At 39.9% G+C, this 14,605-nt stretch overlaps 1 protein-coding gene and 1 long non-coding RNA gene across 3 annotated transcripts; one reads left to right on the forward strand and one right to left on the reverse strand.

The window, feature by feature from the left end:
- Positions 1-355: 355 nt before the first annotated feature.
- Positions 356-6,950, reverse strand: fgf17 (fibroblast growth factor 17). Of its 2 annotated transcripts, none has more exons than XM_044336241.1 (5): positions 6,303-6,950; positions 6,146-6,182; positions 5,702-5,846; positions 3,938-4,044; positions 356-867 (listed from the first exon to the last, which is right to left on the reverse strand). In XM_044336241.1, the coding sequence occupies exons 1-5, from the start codon at positions 6,332-6,334 to the stop codon at positions 577-579; spliced, it is 612 nt and encodes a 203-aa protein (XP_044192176.1). In that variant the 5' UTR covers positions 6,335-6,950; the 3' UTR covers positions 356-576. The 2 variants fall into 2 exon arrangements, with proteins under 2 accessions (XP_044192176.1, XP_044192169.1); XM_044336234.1 differs by having other exon boundaries at positions 5,702-5,879.
- A 1,523-nt stretch (positions 6,951-8,473) lies between these two features.
- Positions 8,474-13,328, forward strand: LOC122971402. The gene is made up of 3 exons (XR_006399465.1): positions 8,474-8,686; positions 8,853-8,945; positions 13,065-13,328. It is a non-coding gene; the product is annotated as an uncharacterized LOC122971402 (long non-coding RNA).
- The last annotated feature ends 1,277 nt before the right edge of the window (positions 13,329-14,605 follow it).

The following is a 14,605-nucleotide window of genomic DNA, read 5'->3' on the forward strand; positions in this document are numbered from 1 at the left end:
CTGAAAATAGTCCCCAACAAATGTACTTTTTCCTCCTGTGTGATTAACATTTGCTAAAAACTGCAGTGACCAGCTGTTTTTGAAAATTACTGAGTCTTTCTGAAAATGAAACTATATATTTGTGAGTTTTCAAATGTTTACATATTCAGTAGGAATCTGTATGTTAATCTTTCTATCGATGTATCTTGGTTTCATGCAGCATCTTATATCTTGTGAATTTTTAACCTTTTGTATTTTGGCCTGTAATATGGAGGCAGCCATCTAGTTTAAAGGTGAATAAATATAAATGTTGCCTTTGTAATCCTGCAGTTTTGTGATAACCACCTGACCGCATTTATGATGTCACTTCATCCCTCGCAGCTCTCCGCCAGTCAACACAGACACACAGGAAGATTAAATATAATCCATCTGCTTTACTCTCTTTCAGTATTTACACATGATCATTTTACAGCAATATTACTTTAGATTTATGGCATTTTAACCATCTTTTACCTATCAAAAATATACAAAAATAAAATCACAATCTGTTTCTCCCTATATCACGGCTGTCATCAGTCCATTTTTTCCTGCTGCGTGTTAGGAAGAGGTACGTGATTTCCTGTTCCGTTTCGCTCGATGTGTGGCCGGAAATCGGATGAACTCAAAGTGTTTGCTTTGGTCAGTGTTGGGAAAGGGTGGCGGGCCCGTGTGTAGCCTCTTGATGAAATGGACTTCTCTCTGGTTCTCCCTTGTCCTGGAGGCTTTGATGGGCCTCCCTTTCCTGGTGAAAGCCACATACCAGCCCTCATACTTGGCATTCTGGAAGGCCGTGTAATTGTTCTCCAGTACTATCTCTGTGAAGATACAATCCCTGCTCCGGCCGTTGGGCTGCGTGAAGACACAGAAAAGGTTTCCTATGTTACAGCTGGCACTCAGATTCGCATACATATCTAACACAATGATCAGTGAGTTTCAATGACAAACTGCTGCATCAATCACATTTCTGATAGGAATTTTTCTAGCATGATGGTGTTTTATACATGGATCATGAACTAGTTGTATACTAGGAATATGAAGGCTAAGACGCCAATGGCCAATTCACACAAGATTTTACATGTAACTTTTCAGTGAAGACATAAGACATTATTCCTCTTACGAATAAAAGGTTGAATTCATTAGTAATAAAATACACTCTTGCTCAATTCAGTACACTCAAGTAATTTGCTGTTCCAGTCTTACTTGGGCTGGTATGACCAGTAGCTTATAACGGCTAATGTTAGCAAACGTTACATAGATACTGCTGAGTCAGTTAGCATCAACCACAATTGTCACTTGAGCCACAGTAGCTGCTGTTAAGCAAATGTTACAGTCTACTCTTAAGGTCTTTTTTAGGTTTTGAACTAGTTTGTGAGTCTGGATGTTTTTAATGCCACACATTTTTTCAACAACTGTAAAAATGTGCGTTCCTTCAGTTAACTTCCTTGTATTGGTTAAATTAATAGTTCAATAATAATAATAATAATAATAATAATTATTATTATTATTATTGCACTAGCATTTCCTTTAACCCCGCCTGCCAGCCGCATGCACACCAGAGACTTCCACCAGCCCAGCCGGCTAACTTCTGGTTTAGCCTTCCGCTAACTTGAATGGGATGAAATAATTAAATCATGCAGCTCTTCTAGACTTCCTAAATGTTATAAAACCAAATGTACCAAATTCTGATAGTGAAATGAGTCATTTTGAGGGGGATGTGATACTAAAAAAATGGATCCCATGATTGTGTGTGGGAAAAATGCTTTTTGGGCCGGTGTGCATCACATCACAGACCCAGAAGTTGTAATTACACAGTTTGGCCATGTCAAATTAGCTTCAAATCCCGGCACTGTTCCTGGGGACTGTTGGTTAGCTTAGCTTAGCACAAAGACTGGAAACAGTGAGAAATGGCTAGCCTGGTAACAAAGGTAACAAAATGTGCCTTCCGGCATCTCTAAAGCTCACTAATTAACATGCTAAGCTAAGTTAACCTGTTTCTGGCTAAGCAGGCCTGGTGCTAGGCACAGGCGACCTAGGCAACCGCACTCAGGGCGCCATCATGGATGTGTTGTTAAGAGGTGGATAGGTCTCTGCCACTCAGCAGTGCAGCCAATTTTTTTCCAGAAGTCATTCGCGATATAAAGGCAAAAAATACCCCTGTGGCTATAATTACATAATATCAGGGTTGCCTTGTTTACAATTCCTCACTTCAAACAAAGGGTCGGGGCTGAGCTAATGGAGTGTGTGGGGACTGGAAAAGCCAGAGGTGCGCATTTCAAGATGAAAAGCAAAAAGCCATCAGGAGCGCAGGACAGAAAAACAAAAAAGAAGAGGAGAAGTGTGCCAATCATAAAGGTGTGTATTTTCTTAAGTTTTGTTATGTAGCTAGCTTACTCCTAATGTAGTTAGCTGGCTATCTAACATTGGCTGCTATCGCTAGTTTAACTACATCAGTAAGTGCTAGCTAACATTAGACCGCTAGGATAGCTAGCTGCTATATACAATCTAATCAATAAACTTGTTTCTGTTTTCCCTGTATATCCATAGAATAACTTGAAGAAACATCTCAACAGTTCGCTACCTCTTCTTCTCATGATGACACATCTTGTTTAACAGCCACCTCATTTCTACAACCATAATTGTCTCCTTATAAAAGATCGCATTATGACCTGTGTTCATGTGTGAAGCTTGTGTGGACATGAGGTAAGAACAAGTGTAATAAATGTATGATCTGCCCTGCAGAAGCACCTGCTGCTGCTGAGACAGATGAACCACTTTCAGCTGATCCTGCTGACTGGCCTTCACATCTATGTGATATCATATATTGTAATTTTTCTTTTTTTCTGGGGGAAGGGGGGTTGGTTTGTGGGGGCTGGACTGAAGTTCACCTAGGGCACCAAATGTGCTAGGACCAGCCCTGCCTTTAAACAACGAAAATATCAATCCGATGGCTTCACATATATCATGTAGACATTCCCTGCCTGTGCCTGGATTATTTTAGAAGTTAAATAACTATGTCATCATTATTAGCCTGTTAGCTTTCTGGTATGTAATTAACATGTAAATCTAAACAAAATAACTTGAAAGATCATGACAGCTAAACCTTTCACCAGTTTGAAGTTGTGAACTTTAAAGTGAACTTAAATGCCTGATCAGTCCTTGATGAGCTGTCCTTTCTGGATTTACTTTTATATCTATCAGCAGACATGATCATGGCCACTGTTTCAACACTTCTAAAACATGATGAGAAATAGATTTATGACCCGTCATGATGTCTGCCAGATATGTGAATCCATCTTTTCCATTTCCACAAAGGAAGTGGAGAGTTGACTTGTGACCAAACAGACAGGCAGTGCATGATGGGAGGGTACTTTCCCCCCATCACTGTCAGCCATGGCCAATAAGGCTGAGCAACTATCACTCAGTCCTCTGAGGATTGCTTTTTTCCAGCACATCATGTCCTGGGATGACTGACAAGTTATGAGACTACAATGATAACAGAGTTAGACTGAAGCTTCACTGTATGAGCTCAGTGTATGTTGTAGTGAATGTGAGATCTGATAAGGTGAAGCCAGGCACAGATTGTGTGGATTTAGAACTTTTTTCCATTCTGCAGGTTGTTTTCGGTGACTGGAGACTTTTTGTCCACTCATACAGCTGATATGACATTTTATCTATATGATCGGCAAAGAGTGTAAAATAAAACCTGAAATTTTGCCTTAATGTACAAAGATTATATGTTACAATTCTGCTTGCAACAATAGCCGCTGCTAATTTAGCTGCTCGTAATATTGCCATACAACAAATTTGAATTTGTTTGTCACAGCACCGACTCAAAACGTCTCTATACAAACTAAAATCAGTGTGAGGTTTTAATATCTGCTGCCAATAGTCTTCTTGATACATAAATGTTGCATCATACCTTTCCAACAAGTTTCCCCTTCCGGTTCATGCAGAGGTAGCGTCCACTTTCTGCACCTCTTATCCTTACTCGACTGCCGAAGGTATCTGTCTCGACAAACAGACGAGCTGCAAGAGGAAGAGAGAAGAAAGTTAAGTAACGTAAGGACCAAACACAGACTCATCTTCATCACATGCAGTTCCCTAAATGAATAGCACATATTCTTCAGACCTGCCTTAAATGTCTTATATTTTTCCACTGGCTCAAATATGAAGAACTACATTTTCTACTTTAGTGCACAAGACATAAACAGCATTTAAAGTCTGATTTTCATTCATTAAGGCTTATGAGACAAGAGACAAAAGACACACTTCACAGAAAGGGTTACTAACTTAAGGTCTGCATTTGATATATTTCAAATATAGACAATGAAGTGTGTAAAGATGTTATATTTTTGTCAGTTGAGGCATTGTGTTACCTGTTGATATAAGAACTTGTTTTGTTTTTCTACAAGTTATAATTCTGTATGTGATAATTGCACTCACACTGGCCTCATTAGGCTCCTGAAGTTACCTTTAACATCAGCTGATTAAATAAATGTTATCACTGCACATTAAAGAGCTCTATTGGCAGCAGAATATACATTCTCAATTGAATTTGTCCTGCTGTTAATTATGGTCACTAGGCATTACAACAGCCTTGTGTATTGGGGCCATAGAGACAAAGCACTTGGCCTAATCAGCCACTAATTTGCCAGACGATGGCATCATGGATACAGCAGGGAGGCTGAATTAACATATAACTGCCTGAAAACAGCTCACAGAGGGAGGGACGAGCTGGATGGAGGTGAAACTGCAGGTTGTGCCTGAGGACAGGGTCTCCAGCAGAGGTCTAAACTATCTGTGAGGGACCCAAAGTTGAATTTGATAGAAAGTTCTCTCCCTATTCTTCTAAAGAACTTGTTTACGTGCCAAAGCCACTTGCACTTTATCTTTTGTTTCCCAAAAGCGAACATTTGTGCAAAAATCACCTTTACCCTAACCCCAAAGACCACTTTTAAAATAAAATAATGTAAATATGGGTCCAAACTGGCCCCAGTCTGTGTCTCTCATTACATATGAGTCATAGAGCGAAGCATCTGATTATATCAAAAAAAATAAATATCTAGAGATCTTTGAAAAACCCAGAGCTTTCAGTCGTTACTGTTCTCGGGGTATTTCCAGAATCTGCTGCACAATAGAATAAAATAAAATTCCCCAAGTTGTACTTTTTTTTTTCCTAATCCAAACAAAGATGGTAGTCAGAAATGTTTTTCCTTACTCAATCTGTACAACATGAAGCAAAATTCAAATATTGTTATCTGTTATATTGGTAACATGTAAATATTTTTGCTTGTTTGTTTGTTTGTTTGTTTGTTTGTTTCCAGCCACCTGGCTTAAAAATATAATTTGTAACTTTTGGTTACAGGTTAAAATATTTTTTTTTCATTTTTCCAGGAACAGAATATTTTTCATCCATATGGTTAGAAGAGTCTTTCAGAACCAAAGGTCAGTGGTATTTATTTTAAATCTTAAACTTTTGGTCTGTCTTTGGTTTTAAATGATGCACGAGGACACTGATTAAAGTCCTGCAATGATGGAATAAAGCGATTCCTACATAATAACAAATTGCTGAAGGATCCCCGTGGAGCTTCACGGTGGGAAATACAACCCTATAGAAAAAAAAAAGCTTCAACCAAAGTGAAATGACCTACAAGGTTAACAACAGGCCTCGGTCATCTCTTACCGTACATATTTCCATCCTCAGCTGTGGCGGTGACCCTTTTGCCCTGAATCTGGACGTGTTTCCCGCTGGTGCGGCTGTAGAGCTGGTAAACCCTGACCTGTCTGCGGCTGAGCTGGTCCGTCACTGCGCCCTGCGTCCTCACATACTGGTTAAAATTAGGAGACGGGTGATTCTCCCCCTTTTTTATGCAAAGGGAAAAATAAAATACATAATTTTTTTCTTTCTAATCTGGGATAAAGAAATGTGTAGCCAATTTATAACCACCAAAAACAGGTTGTACAAATCGAATTTGTCCTATAAACTTTTTTTTTTTTTTAATATCCAGTTATCCCCTTAGAGACTTGTGGTATGTCTGAAATATTAAAGTGAGTTTTTAGAACTTATTCAAACGTGTCACTTTCTATACAGGAAAACTGAAACAATGACGATAGGTTTAGTTCTTACCTGAGCATGGCACCACAGCACGAAAAAATGAAACGATCTGTAGATGTGACAATAAATGAAAAGCGGTTATTATCAAGAATTCAAAGTCATTTCTGTCAATCATACAGGCCTAACCACAGTCTTGCAAACTCGTCTACAGCCGTATCAGTGCTCTTACATGTAAATGCAGCGCTGGTTTATTCCATACATTCTCCTTTTTATTTCATCCGACCAAGAAACGGATTCTTGAGGCAGATAAATCCAGAAGGATGCGATAAATAAATCCAGCGGAGCTCCCACACTGTTGCATATGCACTCCTGACCTGTCCATCCACAACAGCAGAGTCTCTATATAAACACCTCGGAGTGATTTCCCCCTCACATTTATCAAAAACCTGATCCAGCTGACTGAGTGTCGCAGCCCTCTTCAAAAGATCCGTCATCAAAGGCACATCCACCTACATCCATTATAGTTTGATTTCTCATCACATCAGCGGGGTTAAATGTGAGAGATCCCGGCGGCAGTGCAGGTCTGCTTGGGTTAATTCCAGGTTTTGAAAAGCCCTCTGTCTCACCGGGATCAGGCTGCTCACTGGTTATATGCTGAAAGGCAAAGTCCCTCCCTGAAATCTTTCTGCTGTGGGTGGGCACAGCAACAGGACCCCTAACGATGATTTAATAGGCAGACGCAGATGTGCAGGAAAAAAAAAATCATTCACATTCTTTAAGATACATGAGAAACACAAGAAAAAAGACAAATCCTGAAGTTAAATTGCTGAGGAAAACGAAACTGCTCTGATATCAGACAGTCCCTCTGTCTGCCTAATGTAGATCATTACTGTAGCATTGTATTTAAAAGTGAGTAGTCTAATGGCACCTTAAGGGTGTGGCAATGAAGTGTTAAAGAGACCATTGACCCCCCCACCCCCACTCCCCCACACCACACTTCCCTTTTATCTTATGTTAACTGGTCACACTTCCAGCTCATGTTAAAGGAGCCCAAAACAAATCATGTAGACAAAAGGCCTGTTTCATCTTGACATAATAACAGAATAAACATCCCAAGATGAGCAGGATGCTGTCTTTCCTCTTCTTTTGTTATCAATTAATGTTCAGGTTTGAGAGAGAAGAGAAGAGAAGAGAAGAGAAGAGAAGAGAAGAGAAGAGAAGAGAAGAGAAGAGAAGAGAAGAGAAGAGAAACTGTTGATATTCATATAAAAATCTGTCTATATTTCAGTAGATGCTTATAGTTTGTGCCTATGCACAACAGTGTAACATGAAGCTTCAAGTGCCTTCACATCTTACCCTTCTCATGTTCTCTTGACCCCGCCGCCACCATCACCCCTGCTTAGGGCAATAAAGTGGTAAAATGCAGCAGTTAGGCATCTCTGACATGTCAATCTGCTTGTGACTGGCTGACAGGAGCCAGCAGCAACTGATTCTACTTGTTGATGTCACTTCTTACTGTAAGGCACCACCGGGCCATCAATCAATCAGTTCTCCTCTTGTATCACAACAATCAATATTGTTTTAGTCAGAAACCTAAACAGACAATAAGAGTGATCTGTGCCGAGAAATGATTAACAGCATGATGCATGGTCTAGCAAGTGTGAGTGTGTGTGTGAATGTGTGTGTGCTTATAAGGGAGATGAGCATGTCGCAGGCCCACAACCACCTCATCTCAGCATGAGACTGCCTTTCATCTGGAAAACCTATCTGCTGCCCAACGAATGTCATATCTGATCCCGTCGAAACCTGCATGTACAATTATACTAATTCTTTACAGTAAAAAGTCTCAATATATTGGGAAACAATATATTGAAGTAGATTTGGGATCACTGGTTGGGCAAAACAAACATAACATGTGCCCCACTTACACTGGATGGGTTCAGCCAAAATGGGACACTTTTTTGCAAAAGCTCTGGGGCACTAATATAATAACAGATGTAAGTGGGACAGCGATGTACAGCACCTTCTACAGTATGTTTACTGTCCCCATTAAAAAGGACAATTTTGATTTTAAAATAACATTTTAATCAATCATACTACAATCAACGGTTTGTCAACAGAGTTTAATACATTTCACCATCACAAATCATCACAAATTTGTTATTAGTAGCTACAGTTTGTTCAATCAAATACTTTTGAACAATGGTCAATGGATTTAATTTTCTATGACCATAAAAATAACAAGAACTAAAAAGTTCACATTTATTTCCTGCTTTGGTGTGTCAAAAATGTCTGCTGTGGAATGGGTTAAAAAAAACATCATACCTGCTTGATACTAGCATGTTAGCATTGTTATTGTGGGCATGTTAGCATGATGACATTAGCATTTAGCTCAAATGAACGCAACTGTAGACTGTTAGTTTTGTTGATTTAGCTCTAGAAATACTTGACTTCTTAATATCATCTACTCAGCCTACTCTATCGCATCTGTCACTGGGTTTCGTTGCAGCTCATACATGTTGGAAAGCTAATTTAATCTTCCTTCTAGAAACAAAGGATTTTAATGTCAGTTTATTCTTGATTTCAGCAACCTTGTTCATGCTTATTCAGCTGGTAAGCAGTGATTTGGTGTTATGTTAACGGAATGTTTACTACCTTCCAGCTGACTTCCAGTGTTGCATGCATATTCAAGATTCAAGATTCAAGATTCAAGATTCATTTATTGTGATTTTCTTGTGTATTTGCATACACAAAATAACCGAAATGCTGTTCCTCCCAGCCCACAGCAGTGCAACAACAACAGAAAGGATAAAGAAAGTACGTGTTGGATATAGACAGCTCTTCTATGTCGATGAGTGACCAGCACTGATGGGTGAGTGAAATAATCCATTTTGCTGTCCAGAGAACATTTGTATGGGTTAACAGTAAGCCTAGCTCGCACTCCTCCATGCTTGCCCTGCTTCCGCGTCTTGTCCTTTCCAGTGCAACTCCAGGCAAGGCCACGGTCTCCTTTGGGCCCACTGGGCATAGCAGACCAAGCATGCTCAGCTGATTTAGCTCCCAGCCAGTATTTCTCATGGCAAAAGTCTTTGTTACAAATGTCCAAAACAAACTGACATTGAATATGTGTATTATATAATCATAAGTAGGCTTTGCCATTGACCGATAAAGCTTGAGACTGTGACTCCCAAGCAAAACAACAGCATTAGTCATTAGGACAAGTCGACAGCCACGTATGTTTATATTCAAATGACAAAGTCCGTGGGAATCATTCACTACTATGTGCATAGAAATGTTCTTTGCGCATGCAAAATTACTGGATCGATACCAATTTTGTTCTTACCACTGTGCGTATGTTAGTGTATCAGAATCATTCTAAATTGACAGGTGCATCAGTAATTAGCGTACTACCACACCCTCATTTCTCTACATAAGGGAAGCTCTGTTGGAGCGCTGCAGCAGTGGAGAGAGCTGTCACTCAGCTGTAAAGAGGGCCGTGATGGTAAAAATGTAGAAAAACTTTTTGGATCAGAAGTAGAAGCCAGAAAAGGCAGATTTGGCTGGTAAACATTGGCACAACTGTTGTCACAACTGATTGTGAATCCTGTATACAGTCTGCAAACCTGTTGCACCACTACGCAGTACGTCTGTAACAATATAAAAAGTTGGTAAATGTGTAGATCCGTGTTATTGATCTAAATAAATCTCTACTGCTGGCTGTGATGTAGTGAAAGCAGAGCGTCCCTCCCTGAACCAGCTGCATATATCACAACCACATCTGATGCTGTCACATTCCAATATGAAAGGAACTCTGATATATCAGCTATTGTCATCTAAAAGTGTGAACAGGACAATTTTAATTTATTGATAATTTCATTATATTTATGACGATGATTTATGGATTACAACATCTTAGCTATTAATTTTATAATTAGTAAATAAAATTTGTATTAGCAATTTCAAACTTTTAAAAGTTGCATATTTAGGCTAAATTATTTTTAGAATAATTGTGGTTCTAATATACTGTTTACATTGAATATTGACTATATCATTTTTTAAGACCGTGGGGCGTTTATGATTTGTGTGTACATATGATCTAAAGCAGAGTAAGAACAAATTCAGGTAAGAACATATCGATGAATCTCGGATTTGTGCTTAAAACATTTGTACAAACAGTTTAAGCACAGATTTGTGCGTGAACACTGTTTGTGAATGAGGCCCAATGTCTCTTGTCCGCTTCAAGTAAAGGCAGGACATTACTGTATTAGAGAGCCACATTGTCCACTGAGGCAGGAGTGAATGACAAAACACGAGACTTTAACATGGGAGACCATTTGAGCTGTTCGCTCAGTGTTTCCTACTGACAATCCATGACGCGGTCATTCTCTGACCTTAACCACAAGGTTACTGTGGTAACCGTGAAGGTCCACTAATGTTAAATAGTAATTTTTAACCAAAACCATGATGTTTCCCTAACCTAAAGCAGCCTTTGTGTCTAAATCTAACCAAACCTATAGAATGGTCAGGTCATAAAATGCATTTTGTTTTTCGACAGTGATTTGTTTGAAAGCACTAAAACCAAACGTCCAGTCGATAGTCTTGTTGTTCTATCTGTCGTTCTGGTGAGCATCAACAAACAACATACTATTGTTGTTTATTTTGGAGGACCTGTTGGCGAGCTCCTGACATAAGTTGATGCAAAGTGAATATGATCTGATTGGTGTCGTTTAACCAATATTAAATGCGTTTCCTCCAGTGACGAGCTGCGGCTCACTGGTAATACGTTACATTCTGTTAAATGTAGAAACATGCAAGATTACCTCCTCTGCCTCTGGTTGCAGGAGCTAACTAGGATAATTTTTATGTGGTGGAAGGGCCGGTTGTGGGTGTAGAGTACTTTTGCAGTAGCTGCTGTCATCACTGTGGAATTCACAGATCTCTGGCTATGCTGTGTTGTCAGCAAGATGTTTAGGTAATGGGATATAGAAAGAAGAAAAAGAGGAGATAGGGCCTCATGAGATGTCACTCGTCTAGCTCTCCTACCCCTGACTTTAAGTACACACATGAGCAGACACCCATAGGTAGCAGAGCAAAATCCTGCCATCCAACAAAATCCTTTATTTTTTTGTGTGTGAATATTTTCCTCTAGTCCTTTCATAACTTAACAACTGCATGATTGTTGATATGTAATTACATGAAAGATACAAAATGCTAACATGCAAAATTCTCCTTGTTTCCAGTGTTAAAATGCGGCTGCTTTTAGCTAACACTCCAAAGGGTCAGGTGAATTAGAAACTCTAAATCGCCTTTGTAACTCTTTTGCATCCATCCGTCTTTCAATCCATTTTCCACTGGCCTCCAGCTCCTTATGGAGAATCCCGAGAAGTTCCTCGCCAGGCCAGATGAAATATATAATCCCCATAGTCCCCACAGTCTCCTCCTAGTCGGGCGTGCCTGGAATATCTCCATATGGAAGAGAACTCATTTCAGCCACTTGTATCTGTGATCTCACTCATATAGTCACTATCCAGAGCTCTAAATCCTCTTCACCATGATATTCTGGTATCATGTCCACATTAATGCACACCCCAAATCAATCTGCCTTTCACTCCCAGGCTCCATCATATCCTCACTCGTGGAAGAGATCCAGAGATAACTCCTCCATTTGGGGCAGCAACTCACTCCCAGATGTGTTGATTTCTGGAGGGCGGTCTGTCTGGACATCCAGCACTTTCATCCAAGTCAAGTCATCCCAAACTACTGGCCATGATATTCAGTATACACATTAACGGTCCCCAGACAAGGACTCTCATCATTTTTGTAATATCTCTTTAACTGCCAACATTAGGTCAAATGTATTTCTGACCAACTGACCACAAGTATCGTGATAACAACATTCAGATTTCCATAAAATTATAGCAGCAGATATTCATGATCCAGAGAAGATGAATCCTCATGCTTCTTGGGATGACCTGATCCCCCTTTTTTTTCTGGTACCACCATTACACCAGGCCCACAACTTAAACACAAATATCAGTATTGAACATGATGTGATTTGCTGTGAAATTTTCTGACCACATTCATGCTGCCAAGCAGCTAAAATCTGTTAATTTTATTGAACTCTGAACTGGCTTCAAAGAGACCTGGAAGTCTCAGCTTGGCCACACCTATGAAAGTTGTTTCTTTCACCACTGAGGCGGACACATTTTAGACAAACACATTCTAAAATGTGAGGACAACCCAGAAATAAATCTCAGCCCTTATACAGTGAAGAAGATTACAAAACATACATGATTTTTTCGTTTACCACATCAATATACTATCCCCAGCCAATCCTCATAAGAAAAACAACAGTATAGGTCTAAAATTCAGACTGGCGAGAAACGAGCTACAGTTACGTTTGAGTGACAGAAGACATCTAGCAGCTGTAGTAATTATGTCCCAGTTCAGATGATGTCAATATAAGATGACTTCTTTCTTAGGAGGAGGTGGGTTTAATGTTTCCATGACGACGAAGGTTGCCTAACTTGGAAGGAAGTACTAACCATGTTTAAAGTGATCATTTTAACCCAAGCCATGATCTTTCCCTAACCTTAACCAAGTGGGTTTTTTCCCCTAAACCTAACCAGACCTTAACCACAGTGTTGTCATATCATAAAACATAATATTATTTTTTAACAGTGATTTGTAACACTTTTGGAAAGCAACGTATTATGCTTCTATGGGTCGTTCTGGAGAGCAGGTATAATCAACTTCTGTGGTCGTTTCATTACGAGGATGTGTCGACTATCCCATGATATTAACTCATCTTCCAGTGTACCCGCTGTTCAGCATCACAGTGTACTTGAGTTCAGGAAACCGATCATGACTTGCGGTAAAATGTCTCCGAGACAGCTTAGGCCACAACACAGAATCATCTAACGCTTCAGTTTACAAAGTGACTATGAGATCTGTGGCCATGTAACGTCATCTTATTGATATGTCTCTGCAGCAGACTGTGCAGGCTGTGATAGGAAGACCTGGATGATAACAGAAAAGCAGATAACTCCAGCCATAGCAGAGCAGGTGAGAAACAAAACGCCCTGGCTATAAAATGATTGCTCATGTTGAGATGTTGTATGACAAGATTTGGACAAATGAAAGGCTGAGTTACCAAGAGGGCAATGTGGGAAAGTGCACCCAAAGGCCCAAAGTAGGCTTTTTGGCTGATATGCCCCCTTAAAACACAATAAAGTGGAAATAGTAAATACCCTGGCCCCTGCATTTGTACTCAATCTTCAGGCCCTTTAACATTCAAGCTGATATTATGGTTACATATAATAGATTTTCTACAAAATTTTGTTTAATTTAAATATCACAAACGAACTGACATTATTTATCACTGTATCATGGCTTGTGATGTTAATTATCCATAACTTCAAACTAATGTTAACAATACATACGTCAGTTCATGAAATGAAATGACACAGCACACAGAATAACAGAAATTGTGTCTTATTATTACAGGGGAAAATAAAATCGTTTCTCCCTGCTTTGCAGACTTTTGAGCAGGTGCCAATTTGTCCAAGACTTCAAAACGGTGAAGTCCATTTCCCATACAGCTCAGGCCCTCCTCGGGGCTACTGTAGCTTCAGTGACAAGTGAAAGGGGAACTGGTGGTCTCCAAACAGCTCTGACCACATCGTAAAAATCTCTGCCATAAAGAGCAACTGGCCACTCTTTTCTGACCCTGCAAAAATAGAGGCAAGGGTTCAGAAAGTGGGTGGTCCCCTTTATGAATGATCAAAAGAAGAGAAAAGTAAAATAGAAAGAAAAAAAAAAAAAAAGACCGGAGGATTCACTTGGACGAGCAGCCTGCTCCTCATCAGCAGCAGCAGCGGGGTTCTTCTTGTCCTTCACGCCACCCGAACCCACAATCAGGTCAGTCTTCACTGCTCTCACTTGACTGATTCCACGCCCTGGGAATGTTACGCTGAAAATGTGAACATAACAGTCATCTGTGAATGCACTTTGGGCACTTTTTGATGTCAATGAACACTTGCGTTATACACTGAGTGGTGAAAATGTACAACTGTGTGCTTATTACAAAGGCTGCTGACCCTTAGGTATCGCCCTGCCATTTGCAAGCTGACCATTTGAGCTTGCCAAATTTGACACAGCTGACGCAGGCAATAAATTTGAACTAGTTTCCCCACCCCCTTTATCCATAATGAGTGCTGCCCTGCAAAGCCTTGGAGCACACACACACACAAACACGCATGCACACATACCAGCAATCCTAATGTGATAATCATGGGATGAAGTTGTATTGTATGATGAAAGATGCAAGCAATCTGCAAAATCATAAATCTGCAGAAGTGTGAGAATGTGTAACGATGTCTGAAAATGTAGAATCGCAGGTCAGACTGGTGTGTGTGAATAACTAAAGAGGATATGTAGGGGTAACAGACAACATTGTCAGGGTGACCAGACTGTGTAAATCCCCCTGAGTCCCTGAGTGCTGGGATGTCCAACAGGTGAAACCCGAGTTGC

This window comes from Thunnus albacares, chromosome 2 (assembly GCF_914725855.1).
Source record: "Thunnus albacares chromosome 2, fThuAlb1.1, whole genome shotgun sequence".
NCBI classification, from domain to species: domain Eukaryota; kingdom Metazoa; phylum Chordata; class Actinopteri; order Scombriformes; family Scombridae; genus Thunnus; species Thunnus albacares.

Excerpts from the sequence above, each read along its gene's own strand:
- fgf17 (XM_044336234.1), bottom strand. The coding sequence starts at position 6,334 with ATGTATGGAATAAACCAGCGCTGCATTTACAT. Across the intron at positions 4,045-5,701 it reads TGAGGATGGAAATATGTACG|CTCGTCTGTTTGTCGAGACA; the intron begins GTAAGAGATGAC and ends TTCCTCTTGCAG. Across the intron at positions 868-3,937 it reads AGGGGAAACTTGTTGGAAAG|CCCAACGGCCGGAGCAGGGA; the intron begins GTATGATGCAAC and ends GTCTTCACGCAG.